Consider the following 16,166-nt stretch of genomic DNA (forward strand, 5'->3'; position numbering starts at 1 on the left):
TCTATTTTTGCCAAACCCAAATTTAAAAAAATACTGTTCTTTGCTGATATAAGATTCTCAAATTCTGCATTTTTTTCAAAACAGAATGGTTTTCTTCAGAGTCTCTAAAATATGTTACTTGAAAACATGAAGGAAAACTAACCGCCACCATCAGCCCCCTCACCTCACCCCCCCAAAAAAATCCTACACAAAGACAGACCATGAGTGGACAAGACATTTGCTGCAGAGTAAAAATCTTTGTCCCCAAAGACTCAGCACTTCTGACATAGGCCCCAAATTCCCAGAAAACAAAAAAAAAATGAACATGGTAAATTTTTTTGAGGGAGTCTGAAGGACGTTTTAATGCAAGGGCTAGAGAACGTAAGCTCCCTCGGAAATATATTTAAAAATATATTTCTCAGACAGTACATATTTTTGCTCTATTCAGACTTTAGTTTTAAAAAGTAAAAAACAAGGTCCTCACATCGATTTATATTTACACAGGGCCTTATTTTCGAGATCCTTAGCTCAGTGTTTATGAGTTAAGAGAGAAGCCTTTTCTAGAGAGAAGCTGGAAAACATACCACTTCATACAAGTATATGCTAGGGTTTTTGCTAAAAGACCCCAAATAAGATACTTAACTCTCATTTCCGCTTATTAGTCAGTGGTGTTCAGAAACACACAGGATCCTAAGTCTTAAGTGGAGGAGATTCCACCGCAGGGCTCCACACCGTGCAGAGGCAGTGTGACCGAGGCTGCTTTAACTGCTTCAGCAGTTGCCATGACTGCCACTCCTATTGTAACAGGGTGCAGACAAGAGGGGGCACCCAAAAGGGATTTGGAACAGGGTCCAGAACTCAAGGTATCCAAGAAATATTAGGATGTCCTCACCCCTTCCCCCACAGATGTGAGTTGGGGGAAGGGACAAATGGAGCAGGGCCATGGAGAACTGTTTTGCATAGATAGCAACAGCTTTGCAGTTAACCTCTGGAATGGTCATTTAACATATCTATAACCTTTAACTGGTTTCATAGATATGTTGAATATCTGTGGCCATGCTCTGAGAGCCAGGGAGATGGAAAGTGACTTCTACCCAAGATGTAACTGGGAGGCAACTCCCCCTGTTTACAGTGCCTGTGTGAGAGCTTGGAGATGACTGGCTCTACCCCATGGGGCCACGCCTGCCCGGACTCACTATGGCAGCCCAGTAAAGCTGGAAGGATATGGGAAGGCTGAGTGCAAGTGCAGCCGATTGTGGGAGGAGTTGGAAATGAGGCTGCAGAGGAAGATTGGTGCGGGGATTTAAACCCCCTTGCAGCTCTGCAAGAGGACCACCTGGCTGTGGCAGTGAGGAGACACGTGCTTCTGGCAGAGAAGGGACCCCTGCAGCTGGGGCAGAGAGAATCACCATGCAGCTTTAGCAGAGAACTACCACTCGGCTTTGGCTGAGTGGCAACCCCAGCTCCCTGCAGCTTTGGAGGAGAGGAGAGATCCATGTGGTTTGGCCAGAGTGAAGACCCCCGAAGCTCTGGTGGAGAGAAGAGTACCATGTGGTTTTGGCCAGAGTGGTGACCCCTACAGCTTTGGTAGAGGAGACCCATGCGGCTTTGGGGTCTCTGCTCCCTTTGGCTGCGTGGCCTGGGGAGCAGGAGAGGCTTTGCCTGGGAGAAGGCTAAAAGAACTCTTGCCAGTAGGCCACGAGAAGGTGTCACATAGCTTTGGATTAATTAGAGATCCTGCCTGGATGGCGACATAGCTGACGGTTTTAAAACAGCTGTGAAACAGCAGCCTGAAACACGGACATGTGCTTCTTTTCTGGAGTTATGGTACCCTGTGATTAGGGCAGGGGGGAGAAGAAGTGCTGTGGGTGACTATGGTTATCCTAAAGAACTTTGATATTTTGGTGAGGACGTTGGGTCACTACTTTAAGTCCATATAGCATTAAATAAACATTTCCTTTCCTTTTCACAAATCTCTGGCATTGAGAGACGTCTTTCCTATAGGGTGGCGGACATAACAAACCTTGGCCCCTTTTGCTCTGTAACACTACTGTTCCCCAGGCTTTGTCAGTGGCCACAATCCAATGTGCAGCTATGAAAGACAGAGCCACCCAAAGCAACTGCCCCTGCACCTGCTCCACTACAGCCTGGCAAGCCCGGCCCCGGCCTCTGCCCTGGTAGAGGTGCAGGGGCCGAGAGTTTCTGTTTGTTTGTTTTTAAATTCTAGTCCTAACAAAAGTCTGGAAACACCTTTCTCTTATACATATTTGATAACATTTTCTTTTCAACTTTACCAGTTTCAAGCCTTTATCACTACCTATATTTTAAAAAAGAGATCACTCTAATCAGTAAGTCAATCTGACTCTATAATAAGGCCTAGGATAGAAGGCAAAGATTATTTGGCTTATTTCCAAGTGACCAATCAACTATCAAAACATTGCCCACAGTTTTAATTTCCCCCTATCACTTTCCTCCTTTTGAATGAGCTGTTTTAAAACGCAGTGAGTCTGGCGCCTAAGGCCAAGATACCAAGAGGGTGGTATTTTAGGAAGAGAAAAAAGGACCACATTTACTTTGGGCAGAGCACTTCTCTTCTTCATCAGTTTATTGTTTACCTGGTATGCAGCTATGAAATGAGCTCAGATTTACTTGTGTGTCCCAAGAATGGAAAAGAGAGAGTGGTGGTGGTTGGAGGGCATTTATGTGATAAAGTTAGAATTCATTCTTACCAAGAGGCCCAGGGCACCAAATGAAGGGAAGTAGATCTCTTTGGGGACAAAAGGACCTCTTAATCCCAGATGGAATAAGCGGGCTGTATGATTGTTCTTTACTTTAGAGCTACCATTGACTCTGAAATAGATCAGTGTCTGATTCCTAATTTTGAATCCTCGGGGAGAAGGCATTATTGTCTACAGATACTAGGTGGCTTGCTTTTACTCTTAATTCACATGAATTGAGTTTTCGATCATTATTTACTCTAGAGACTGAAAACACATTATTCTATTCTGTTACTGGGATAATGCAGGAAAATGCATATACGGAAAGATGTTCTGACTGCTGTGCTTTCAACAGTAATAAAGCCATTAGCAGCAGCAGCAATGACACGAGCAACACTTTTGTGCTGTTGGATGCACAGGGAAAAGAACAGTTACCAGACTGTAACCATGGGGAAGGTAGTAGAGGTGGGACATGGGAGGCAGGGGTCTTAACTGGAAAGGGAACATTCCTCAATCAAGGATGCAGAGCGCCACTGGCAGGAAGGGTCAGCTTCTTCCCAGTCACGTTAGATTTTGCCAAAGCACGGAGCACAAGCATCAGTCAGCAGCACTGCTAAAACCCGGTCAAGCTCCCTCATGCTAATGCCAATCAGTGAAACCTTTATCCCACTGTTTGTGGAGAAGCTTCGTCTGAAACCACAGGAGAGGGAAGAGAATCTTCAAATAGGACCACCAAGGGGACGACCACCAGGCAGATAGGCTTATTACTGGGAAGCCACCTAGTAGCAGAGGGGAATCGTAAGAACAGTGTCCAGCAGCCAGCATTTCTGTACTTGCATCAGAACATGTCTACGTGCCCCACAGGGAAGCTCCATTTACCAATGAACTTGGGTAAGCAATCGGGTGGGGAGAGGAAAACATTACTTTTAAGTAGATAAAATCAACACTGGAGAGCAGGGCCAGATCTGGAATACAAATGAATAACTCATGTTAATACCATGAACCATGATACCATGATCAGTCATGCTGCTGATGACTAACTGGTCTGGTCAAGAAGACTGAAGGAGTTAACAAATGTTTACTAAATACTCATTGGGTATTCAGGGATTTACTATGTACATGATAAGGTAGCAACTGGATTAAATTAGAAATCTGTGCTATGGGATGATACATGATTCAGTTGATACTAGGAGACTCTGCAGAATTAGGGGATAGAGATCTCTAGAATTCTGTAACCTCACTGAAAGAAATAAGTTCTCTTCGAATGGGAGTTCTTCCAGCCGGAGTGTGGAGCCTACACCCTCCTGTAACAGCCGTGTCCCTCCAGGCTTCCAAAAAGTCATTCACAGGAGGCTTGTTGCACAGGCACGTTGTTAAACGATGTGTTAATGTGATCCTGATGCCTGAACATCAACTTGAAATGCCTTTTGGGACTCTGCCACTTGGTGCAGCAAGTAGCAAAGTGGACTGACGCTTGATTTCCAGCTGTGGTCCACCCTGCGCTGCAGTGTCAAAAGCTCCAATAGCTAATTTAATCCATAATCTTCATGTTTAAAATGAGAAATCACCAAACTTTTTTCATAAAGTTACTTTTTCGCTCTTTTTTTTGTTGTTACACTACACTTGTTTCTCAATCTGACCTTTTCTTCGAAGCTTATCTTTATAATGAAAAAGAAGGGTCCTTGAGGATAAAAATCCATAAACGGAGATAAATCAGAATCTTTATTCTTGCAACAGAATCCCCAATTTGATATGCCAGAGATCTGACCAACAACTCTCTAGCCATGCTCAAATTCTTCCTGGATTGGCTTACTCAGGGAATACAGTAAGAAAGTAAATGCTTAAGGGAAGCGCTCAACTGTGAAACCAACATACTCTTAAGCACCCTGCCAGGTAGAGGCTGTCCTTCTAGAGAGCCTAGGTAGGGCTCTCAGGGTTCCTGGACCCCCCCGCCCCCCCACTTCAAGTTAGGGATCCTCAGGTATCTGAGGAACAGATGAATGGGAAAGTAAGGCTGGACAACATCCAGAAACCAACTTGCTCATGTGCTCCTGAGTGGAGCCATCAACCATATTCCTGTACCATAGTTCAAGTCCTAGAAACGTAGTTTTGTGCCTGGTAACGGGAGATCTTTCCTGTCCAGCATCCAGATCTCAGGTACAAAGTACGGTGATTAGAAGACTGGGAGATGGAAAAAGGAACAAGCAGACTTACAAAAGGAAGCAAGAAAAAACTTTGGTGTGTCTTTTACTGAACTCACATAAGCGAGTAAGCACAGAAGAAGAAAGTAGATAAAGGACTTTCTTTTAAACATAGATAGGAGGAACTTTAATACAATCATTAAAAACTTCCTGGAAAGAGGGATCTAGAAATAATACTTTAAGGAGAATCTCTTCCTTAAGAATCTGAGACAGGCTGGAGTGTAGGTCAAGCAAAGAACCTACAAATGCTTTTATTTTAGTTATTATTTCTTTCAAAAAAAGATTTTATTTATTTATTTTTAGAGAAAGGGGAAGGGAAGGAGTGGAACATCAAAGAGTGAGAGACACATCAATCTCTCTTGCATGCCCCCAAACAGGGCCGTGGCCCACAACCGAGGCATGGTCCCCGAGTAGGAACTGAACTGGCAAGCATTTGGTTCATAGGCCGGTCCTCAATACACCTGGCCACACAAGCCAGCACTCATTTTTAAGTCAGTCACTTTGGGGTATAATTTCCAATTGAGTTTACAGTAAAATGTTGTGACTTTTATCTCTCCGACAGATTGTATTAGAAATTTCTGGATCATTGGTAATATTTTCCTGGTGATTTTCATGCTCTGAAGGACTGGAAAATGATGGGCTCTGCAAGGGCAAATTTGGGGAGGAATTCCGTCACAGTCACTCAGCACTCTAGGACCACGGAAATGTTTCGACAACTGGCCTGAGAATGCGGCGTCCCCAAAAGCTTCCATCTACTTCCTGATTACATCTAAGGGCGCTGACCAGGTTCTGGAATACTTTCATTAGCCCCTCACTTATGGCCTTTTTAAGGAATTAGCCATGTGACGTGTTTACATTTTCAGAATGGCGCAACAACTTCATACATACGTATCCCTCACTGAGTGTGGTGAGATCAGGAACTGCCCAAGACACAGAAATCTGAAGTGAGGGCCTTACCATTACTATTCAGTGTTTTCATGATAACCTCCATCTGTGCAAATTCATAGTTATAGTCTGGTTCTGAAGACGCTTCACTGGCTGCGTCCAGGTCATGCTCTGGTGGGCCTGCTTCTTTTTCAAAGTCTTTCAACCAATCTCGCCGTTTCCTCTTAGGTAAATTAATTCTGTGGGGTTTTCACCATTAGAGAAAATCAACTTGTTTTGCACTCACACAAAAAATGTATATGAAAATATTAGTGACTACAAAGATGTTACCTGAAAAAGTGGTTATTGCCCCACAGGATTCTATCACCATGCCACAGCTGGGTGGTACTGCACAGGAGGGTGCCATTGACACAGGACCTGAAGGAACACCAGGGAAAGGGTCAGCTGACCAGTAAAGAGCACAAAACCCAGCCCGAGTAGCCAAAGAGGTAACTGGGGGAGGGGGGCTTTCTCTTAATAGATGTATTCTATTAATACCTAAAGAAGGAATAGGAGAATTATAACCACTTCTAAAACACATGATCTAGCCAGGGGTCCCCAACCTCTGGGCCATGGACCAGCAGCAATCTGTGGCCTGTTGGGAGGTGAGCTTGAATGTAATGTGCTTGAATCATCCCAAACCACCCCCACCCCCATGGAAAAATTGTCTTCCATGAAACCGGTCCCTGGTGCCAAAAAGGCTGGAGATCACTGATAATCCAGGGCTGCAAATGCCCCCAAGGAGAGAGAACCTGCTATGGTATGCAGCCATAGGAAACAGACAGCACCACCTATGGAATACTTCCACAAAAATTTGAGCTGAGTCTAATCAATATTCTATATGTAAATACCAATTAAGGAAACACAGAGGACAGAGGGAGAGTTAAATGATGCCATGGATGCAATGAGCAAAATGCTGGTAACAAGAAACTCTAGGCTAATAACTAGGCATCTTCAACAAACAATGCAAGAAAAAAGGGGTTGGGGGAGGGGTGGAGGAACTCATATACTAAAAGAGATTTAAGACATATAATAACCAGTGACAAAGGTTCACTTTTATTTGGATCTTGATTTCAAAAGACAACTGAAAAACAACATTTATGAGGTCATTGGGGAAATCTGAACACTGAATACATAATGACTAATAAGAAATTATTGTTAATTATTTTAGGTGTGATGGTATTAAAGTTATGTTTAAGAATATTCATCTTTTAAAAGATGCAAGCTGAAGCCCTGGCTGGTGTAGCTCAGTGGATTGGGCCCGGGCCTGCGAACCACACAGTCGCGGTTCAATTCCCAGTCAGGGCACATGCCTGAGTTGCAGGCCAGTTTCCAGCAGGGGACTCACGAAAGGCAACCACACATTGATATTTCTCTCCTTCTCTCCTTCCCTTCCTCTCTAAAGACAAATAAATAAAATCTTTAAAAAAAAAGATGCAAGCTGAGATCTTATGGCTGCAAAGTTATAATGTCTGGAATTTGCTTTAAAATAACCCAGAGAAGAGGGAGGGGGAGATGTGGAGGGCATGTGAATAAAACGTAATTGTCTATGAGGCGCTTGTGTTGAAGCTGGATTATGGATATACAGGGGTTCATTATAGCATTCTTTCCACTTTCATATCTTTTTCCATAATAAAAATTAAAAAAAACATAAAAAGAACACCATGCTTAAATCCCAAACAGCAACCAAATATACTGTAAATCAAAACTAATAACCAGGGGTGGGGGGAGACAATTCAGACAGTTTTTGTTATTGCACTGTAAATAATGTGCACTGCGTCTCTGGGTTTGGGTTGGCCCGTGCCCACCCAAACAGTCTCTGATGGGTCTGAAACAAACCTTGAAGAAGCAACTTAGACCAGTGGACATTTGTAGGTGATCTTTCAACAGTGCAGCATTTCTTACACTGCAACTTTACTACAGTCTACCAGGTATCAAGGGGCTGTGAAGTCAGTTGCCTGAATAACCCACTGTAAAAGCTTTTAGATTAGATTTCACTGACTGATCCTCCAACACAGTTAAAGGACAGTCACTGACATTTTTTAGGGGGAAAGGAAGAGTCCTCCAGAATTTTTAGTGCTGAAAATTTTGGTCTTTTTATAAATGTTTCCTTTAATCAAAAAGAGAGATTTTGTTGGTATATTAAAACAAAAAAATAAGGGGGATAATTAATTAGTTAAAATTTAACTTACTAAAGAACTATCAGAAGTTTAATGGAGAAAAATAATGAGTATTATTGAGTTTTAGTTTTTCAATAAGTTACTCTTCTCATTTAATATTTTCTGGCTCCTAATATTTATAGGACTCTAAAGGAGAGTTATGGAATAAGTAGAACTCCCATATGGAAATAATCACTCCTTTGTACAAATATTTCAAATCAAGTAGCTAAGTTTTTATTTATAAAAGTACTCTGGAAATACTCTCTCAAATCTTTGTAATCTGTCACACATAAACATGATAAAACTTTGGTGTGTATATTTCTACACTAATGTGTTCTCTTCATTCTTGCCATTGAAAAGAACTCTCATCATTGTAACTCAAGCTTCAAAAGTTTGTGTCCCATCTACTTGGCATTAGGAACTAATGTAGTTGTCTGCAAACTGGAACATAAGGTTAGAATATATAAGTGTGTCTATACATATATAGATATGTATACACATAGATGTACTTGTTTTTGCCAAAGAATGATGAAAAGAGTTTTTTTGAAAGTTTTATGGAATACATTTCTACCTAAAAAAACAAACATTCACTAGTCACTTTCTAAGAAAAATATGTGCCCATTGTTTACTGAGGTATCTCTACAAGGCTCTTTAGAAATTCTAGAAATAGCAGTATGACCAATAATAGAGATGTGTCCCTCCATGTCCTTCATTATTTTTAATATAGAAGTATAATTTTAAAAGTTCAGTTCCTCACGCTCCCTAGCCATACTTCCATGCCAAGAGCACCATCTCACTAGTGGCCACCACAGTGGTCTTAGCAGTCACGGAAGCTTCCTGTTTTCTCAGAAAGTTCTCCTGGGCAGTCTCATCTCAAAGCAACACTAAGAGCAGCTCCAGAGCATATGCAAGAGGAATACAATAGGCTTTGCCTCTCCTACTTATCACTACATTATCAGATAATTTGTCTTTAGAGGACTCTGTCCAGGGATACATACAGACACATGCATGCACACATATGCACGCCCCACAACACACATATGAATATATTACTCTGCCATTTCTAGTACACTCTGAATGAAAAAGAAAAATTAAGGAAGCTGTCTGGTTTAGTACTGTACCTCAGCCAAGAAATTAGCATAGAAATTCTTTTCTGGTTGGATACCTGCTTGGGATACTTGGAACAAGCAGATACAAAACCTCTCTGCAGGAATTTATGTGCCCTCACCCCGGCCACGAGGCGCCCACAGATGAACTGCTGGAGATGAGGGAATCTAAGAAACCACAACTGTTTGGGAAGCAAACTTATCAGCAGATACAACACACAGACTGAGGTCCCAACAACTTCAAAGAACAGAATTCTCAAAAAAGACAATGAAATACGTGAAAATAAAATTATAAATGGCGTCCAATGGAGCAAAAACAAGACTACCAGCAGAGAACATATCTAAAAATGGACTTCTACAAATGAAGAATAGAGACATTAAAATTGAGAATTCAATAGAATGGTTAAGACATTACTATTGAGAGAATCAGTAGACTCGAGGATAGATATGAAGTAACAATGACAGTTCTTAACCCCATGTCCCTCTCTTAGTATGTCCTCAACCCCATTTCCATCTTCAGAACCAAGGCTCTTGACTCACTTCCTTACCTACCATTCTCTCTTCTTTGCATTTTTCCTTCCATACCCAGAATTATATGGTACCTAAACACCCCAAGGTTGCTGGTGGCTTCCTAATTGCTAAACACAAAAGAATCTTTTTAGCTTCTATTCTGAACTCTCCTACCTTAAAATTTTCTCTTCCCTTAGCTTCCATGACTATATCCTCCTGTTACCTGTATTGACTCCCTGGCTCCCTTGTCTCAGCCTCCTTCATGTAATATCCTCAGACCACCCCAAAAACATTGGTTTAATTCTCACACCACACACTCTCAATCCACTTTCAAGAAAGGCAACACTGCTAATGCCCAATTCTCTATCTTCGGTGTAGCTTCGCAGCCCAAGGATACTTTGAAGCATCCCAAAATGAACTCATGACCACTCAGAACTATCATCCTCCAAACTCGTTCCTCCTCTTGTGTCCCTTATTTGGTTTAGTGGCTCTGCTGATTATCTAGTCTCCCAAGATAAGAACCTGTCATCATTGCTCCCTTCCCCTTTTTCTTCACTAATTGAGTCCCATTCTGTCCCCAAGCAAATCACTACAATTTTCTGACTTTCAAATAATTTTCATATACATTTTGTTCTTCTCCACTGCCCCTTGCTGTGTTCCCATTACAATAAATATCCACTTCCAGTCCTACAAATACCCCACACTTCCTCAGTGATCAGATTCGCAAGCTATAAAAGTCACTTGAAAAAAAGCACTCATCTTCCTGTGCAGTAACTGCTGTTCTACACATTCCCCTCCGCCAGGCATTCCCAGCACAGAGCACGGAGCAAAGTACACTGAATGAATGAACTGCTTCCCTGGGGTTCCACGGAAGGAGGAGATTGGGTGGGGTGGGGAAAAAAGGAGAGTAGGATGAAAAGACATGGAACTGGAATTAAATTGGGCATGAAAAAATGTGCTGATTAAGATCATTTTTAGATATAGTGTTAGAAGAGAATATGATCAAACCACCATGTTGCACACTGTAAATATATATAAATTGTTAATTACATTTCAAAAAAAGAATATAAAGAAATCCAAAGCTCCTAACAGAGGAGGATACAGTATAAGGCTAAGGACTAATTAAACTTAGAATAAGTAAAAATTAAGGAATAGTATCATTTCACCATTAAATATTTTAATAATAATAATATCACTATAATTCAAGATCTAGAAACTTTTCATGTATCAGGTATGCTATTATTTGAAGTCTCAGTTTTTCATTACTTAGAAATTCATATGGCCAATATTAACAGAATAATTTGAAATAAGTATGTTTTCCTCAGAAAAATGAGTGTTCTGAATTACAATATTTGTGTGTTAATGAATATCATAATAGAACTTTATTTAAATATTATACCTGATTATTAAATAATTCAAACAGCATTTAATATTACTAAAATATTGTTGGGGACTGCTCTGCTTGGTTTCAGGAATTGTAACTCTACCCCCCATGGATAAGGGTAAGTGATCGACCTCCAGAATTTGAGCCACTAAAGAGACAAAGCTTGTCTCCAGTAGCAAACACTGCCTCAGTTTCCTCTCCCTGCCCCCAAGCATGATCTATGTTGATGACGGGTAAGACTCCTCACAGCGAGGAGCAACCTAAGCCAGGCATGATCACTTGGGAGGCCATCATGGAAGGACTCGGGGGGGCTGAAACAAAGTGCAAGCATTGGACCCTTGCCCACCGGCTATGTGACATAGCCCGAGTCCCCATGTTCTCTGGGAGAAGCGCTTCCTGGCTCTAATCCACTTAAGCCTGAATACCTGACGGGGAGGGGTGCAGCTCCTTGCCTTGCCAGAGGAAATGAGAAAAATCTGGCATCACAAAGAATTCCTCAAAAACCTTTGAAACCTGCTCTGCTAAGAGTGCTTTCATTCATATGTTAAGGGTCCAAGCAGGAAATGAGTATGTCTCCCAAAGTTTCTGCAACCCCCTTACTGACAGACACTGACTCATGCTAAGCCCTCAGATTTCTTTGAAATGTTATCTACTGTTTGATCCTTGCCACCCTGTATTCCTGTGTATTACAACCCAATAAAAGCCCCTGGAGGAAGGGGCTCAAGGCCTTTTTCTGCTGAGAAACTGGCCACCTCTCCTCCCCAAGCAGATCATGTCTTGGTAGTGTTTACTTTCATCCATGGCGGACAAGGGGACTTGCAGAAAAAGTTGCCCCCACAAAAAATAAATACATTATTCTGTCAATTCTAAAGTTTTTACGTATTACAGCCTGGTTTAGTAATTTTTCAAAACAACAGAGTTACCCAATTAACTGCTTTTTTCACAATGCATTACACTGAGTAACAACTAATTTCATTCAATTTATTATGCGTCAGGCACTGAGCCAAGTGACATGCATGTTTTGTCTACTGTTAGCTTCACTTAACCACAGAAGGAAATTGGAGTTTAGATAAACAAAGTGCCCATCAAAGCAGAATCAGCCTACCCTGAAGCAGGTGTTTGACATGCTGCTATCCAGCTCTCTGTAACAGGGAAGCAATCCTTGTAGCCTTAACTTTGAAATAACTGAAGCAAAAAGATAGAAAGGGCAGTCTCCTCCTTTGGAAAATGAGGCACACAAGCTATGGTGAGTAGCCATCTACTCTTTTTACCTTGCATTTTCTTTCGGAGTAAGAGTAACATCGCCATCCGACGCGATATCAATTTCACAGTGCTCAGGCTGAATGCCGATACCAAAGAGCTGGATGTCCTGAGAGGTGTCTGCGCCCACCCTGGTATGGTCCTAGAACAGAGTATTAAAGAAGGTAAAAACCCATGCTTACAAGTTACTTACAAATTTATCACAATCAATGTCAGTAACCCAACAGCAAATGCATGACAATAGTAAGTGAATCAGATAGGAGATGCAAGATGTCTGGAGCACTATAGGTCAAAGCTCACCTTAATATATTAAATTTGTTTTTTTTTAAACATAGCGAAGTTTTTTATTTATCTTTAGAGGGGAAGGAAAGGAAAGAGGGAGAGAAATATCAATGTATGGTTGCCTCTCGTGCGTCCCTTGCTGGGAACTGGCCTGCAACCCAGGCACGTGCCCTGACTAGGAATCGAACCGCAATCCTCTGGTTCGCAGGCCCATGCTCAATCCACTGAGCTACACCAGCCAGGGCTGATACATGAAATTTTTAAAAAATATTAAAATAGGATTGGGGGGGCAGTAACTCTGATCAACAGTGATCAGATACTGCTTTAAAATACAAGGAAATCAGACTTGACAGAATACCTTGAGTTCCAATTTTAACTTGACAGCTTATTATTTATGTGACCACAGGCAGGTCGTTTCACTCTCTGAGCCTCAAGTTCTTTTTTCTTCAAAACCAAGATGATAATATCAGTTTGACTTATTTAATGGGAGTCTTTTAAGGACCACATAAGTTAACAGCAAAAGTGCTTTGAAAACAATTATATAAATTCAAGAACCACTAAAAATGTTTCATGGAAAGTTATACTTTAAAATACATAACTTTTAAAGATTTTATTTTTATTTATTTTTAGACAGAGGTGAAGGGAGGGAGAAAGAGGAGAGAAAGATCAATGTGTGGTTGCCTCTCACACAGCCCCTACAGGGGACCTGGCCCACAAGCCAGGCATGTGCTCTGACCAGGAATCGAACTGGCGACCCTTTGGTTCACAGGCCTGTGCTCAATCCACTGAGCCACACCAGCCAGGGCTAAAATACATAATTTTTAAAACGTTAAAAATAGCTGAGTATCTAATACTAGTATTACATAGGAGAGTGAAGCCTCTTGGTTAAATGATGTTCAGATTAATGGGATGTTAAGGACCACGGTCATACGTATGTGGACTGTGACTCCTGGTGATTCAATCTACTGCTCATCTCCTTCACTTTTTCTTTTGCTCTAAAAGTCATTTAACCACTATGATAACAATACTTTCTATTCCACCAAAAAAGCATAAGGCCTGGTCTTTCAAAATGAGATTTCAGAAGCAATTCCTTTCCCCTTAATCATTCCTGAATGAACAGATCTTAAGTGTTAGGGGACTCTCAACAAACCAGGTGCTATTTTTGTTATATAATGTCTCTGGACAAAGTAGAATAAAAAGGAGGACAGAAAGCTCCTTGCCTCAATTCTGGCTTATTCTCTATTGTATTTTGTATATTCTCTCACTAGGCAGATCAGAATCCTTAACAAGGTGCCTATCTAACCTTTCACAAGGGGGTACTTTCTTTTTATTTAGAGATTTACATGTGTGGACCATTTATACAAGCTGCCTTCAAGTTCCTAGCTCTCCAATCCTTGATAGCTACTTAAATACCCAACACATACATCTATTTACATACTACTGTATCAGAAGTTGTTTGTGTATGATGAAAAATGGCCTCAGTCAGGGTGCCCTATTTCAAAAAGATGTCTTATTTTTCCCCTAACAAAATATGTCAGCACTTCTAAAAACATGATCTGAGAACCTGTGGGGGGCGGTCTCTGAGAACCATTCAAGAGGCTCATGAAGTCAAAACTAATAAAACTACTAAGATGCCATTTGCCTTTGCACTCTCATTTCGTCACAAGTACACAGTGCTTTCCCGAGGCCACATGATGTGTGGTGTCATGGCTCTGAAGATTAATGGACTATATATTTGTACAAGCTTGTATTTTTTTAAAGATTGTATTTATTTACTTCTAGAGGGGAAAGGAGGAAGAGAAACTTTGATGTATGAGAGATACATCAATCAATTGCCTCTCACATGCCTCCAGCTTGGGACCTGGCCCACAACCCAGGCATGTGCCTTGACTGGGAATCAAACTGGTAACCCTTTGGTCAGCAGGCCGGCACTCAATCCACTGAACCACACCAGCAGGAACCAAGTTCGTATTTTTAAATGGTCTCAGGTTTAATACCTAATACAGTAAATATAGATACATATAACTCAGATACACATAAGTTCTTTGGAATCCTTGATACGTTTTAAAGAGTGCAAATGGGTTGTGAAAGTTTGGGATTGGAGGCAATAAGCTATCCAACATGGTTGGTGGCAGCCCATCTAAATGAGTGATATGGGACCAGAAGTTATTTTCTGTGGATGTATGTCTAGAAAGGACAAGTTACAGAAGAGCCCTAGCTATCTAACATACCACAAGAGTTTGTTCTAGCCTTACACTGATCTTGAGATTGCCTCAGAATTACTCAGAAGCGTAACTGAGACTCTCCAGAGCTTCTCAGGATTTTTGTGATCAAACCTAAATATTGTCAGAACTCTTGTCACCACAGCCAGGGATCAACACGACACCCTCAGCTGCCCACTTGTGCCCTCTGATGCTCGAGGTAACAGGAAATCAGCCCCAACTGCACCGCCTCAGGATAATACAAAATAGCTGGTTTTCATTCTCAGTAGTGACCTGACTATACTATGAATCCTCTTACTTTTAAGGAGGGTTAGGCTGGATATGAAAAGCAAAATCATGGGGGCAGATACCCAGATTCAATTGCGAATTGTACATGAACAAATCAGGACTGCAACCATGTGTTTATATACCCTCTTACCTTTAAATAATAAACCAGAAGTTCATTGAGAGCAGGGTCTGCATTCAGGTTGACTAAGTAGCACTTGTCATCCCCCACCTTAATACCAGATGTCTCCAGGGAAATCCCCATACTTTCAAGCTGGCGTTGTCTCTCCTGTGCACAAAGCAGACAAAAGCAGGGAACTCTATTTGTTGTTCTATTCACCAGATGTATCCATGGAAAGTGTAAGTCACTGCTTCTGGGGACCATGCCAATGAAATACACATTCCACTGAGCTCGGCCAAGTTTATTTACTGCCTAAAATGTGTGACATCTTTGGTCAGTATTCTGGAAGCACCAACAGTGAGCCAGACCCCATCTTGCCCTAAAGGAGCTTAGCATCTAGTAGAGGAGGGAGACTCTGTAACTGGAGACAAAAGAGGAGAGCTCTGTGCCACTGTTGAGGAACCATGTGCTGTGGCCTTCACAGGCAGGGGATCACGATGGGTTAAGAAACCAGAGAGGCTTCAAGAAGAGCAGACACTTAAGGTGGTTCCTGAAGCACAAGAAGAATTTCAACAGGAAGAAATGGGGGAGTAGCAGGGTAAAGGCAGAGTATTCCATGGGAGGGGCACAGGAAAGCCGAGTGAAGACTCTGGGCATACTGGAGGATTTCAGGTGCCAAGAACTCCTACTAAATGTGGGAAAGTAGTGGGAGACGGGGCTGGAAAGCAGGTTGGGTCCCTATTGCAGAAGGTCTTGAATTCATTCATTCACTCACTCTCTCATGACTAGGTACTGATCTATGGCTGAGAATTCCACAGCAAAGAAAACAGGGCCCCTCTCTTTCATGAAAACTTATGTTCTTGTAGAAGGAGATAGACTAGAAAAAAACAGATGAGTGAATGTATATAATTTCCAATGGAGTTAAGTGCTAAGGAAAAACAGAAAGCAATGTAAGAGGGGTAGAAAGTTAGGGGTGTGTGTGTCCAGCAAACAGCTGGACCAGATCCCAGTTGTTGCTTTCAAGTGACTTGTTTAGG

General features: G+C 41.7%; 1 protein-coding gene across 8 annotated transcripts in view; it reads right to left on the reverse strand.

Annotated features, from left to right (window-relative positions):
- KIF13A (kinesin family member 13A) overlaps window positions 1-16,166 on the reverse strand; it is a 210,188-nt gene that overhangs the window by 44,291 nt on the left and 149,731 nt on the right. For 4 of the 8 annotated variants that reach the window (XM_037037895.1, XM_037037897.1, XM_037037896.1 and 1 more), the window contains exons 13-17: window positions 15,163-15,297; window positions 12,252-12,382; window positions 6,113-6,199; window positions 5,855-6,021; window positions 3,356-3,475 (exon numbers count right to left, since the gene is read on the reverse strand). In XM_037037895.1, coding sequence (XP_036893790.1) covers window positions 3,356-3,475; window positions 5,855-6,021; window positions 6,113-6,199; window positions 12,252-12,382; window positions 15,163-15,297 — 640 coding nt within the window. The remainder of the gene's footprint in view (window positions 1-3,355; window positions 3,476-5,854; window positions 6,022-6,112; window positions 6,200-12,251; window positions 12,383-15,162; window positions 15,298-16,166) is intronic. The other 4 variants (XM_037037902.1, XM_037037899.1, XM_037037901.1 and 1 more) reach the window with 1 other exon arrangement.

This window comes from Sturnira hondurensis, unplaced genomic scaffold, assembly GCF_014824575.4.
Source record: "Sturnira hondurensis isolate 20B ecotype Veracruz unplaced genomic scaffold, ASM1482457v3 Scaffold0023817, whole genome shotgun sequence".
In the NCBI taxonomy this organism is placed as follows: domain Eukaryota; kingdom Metazoa; phylum Chordata; class Mammalia; order Chiroptera; family Phyllostomidae; genus Sturnira; species Sturnira hondurensis.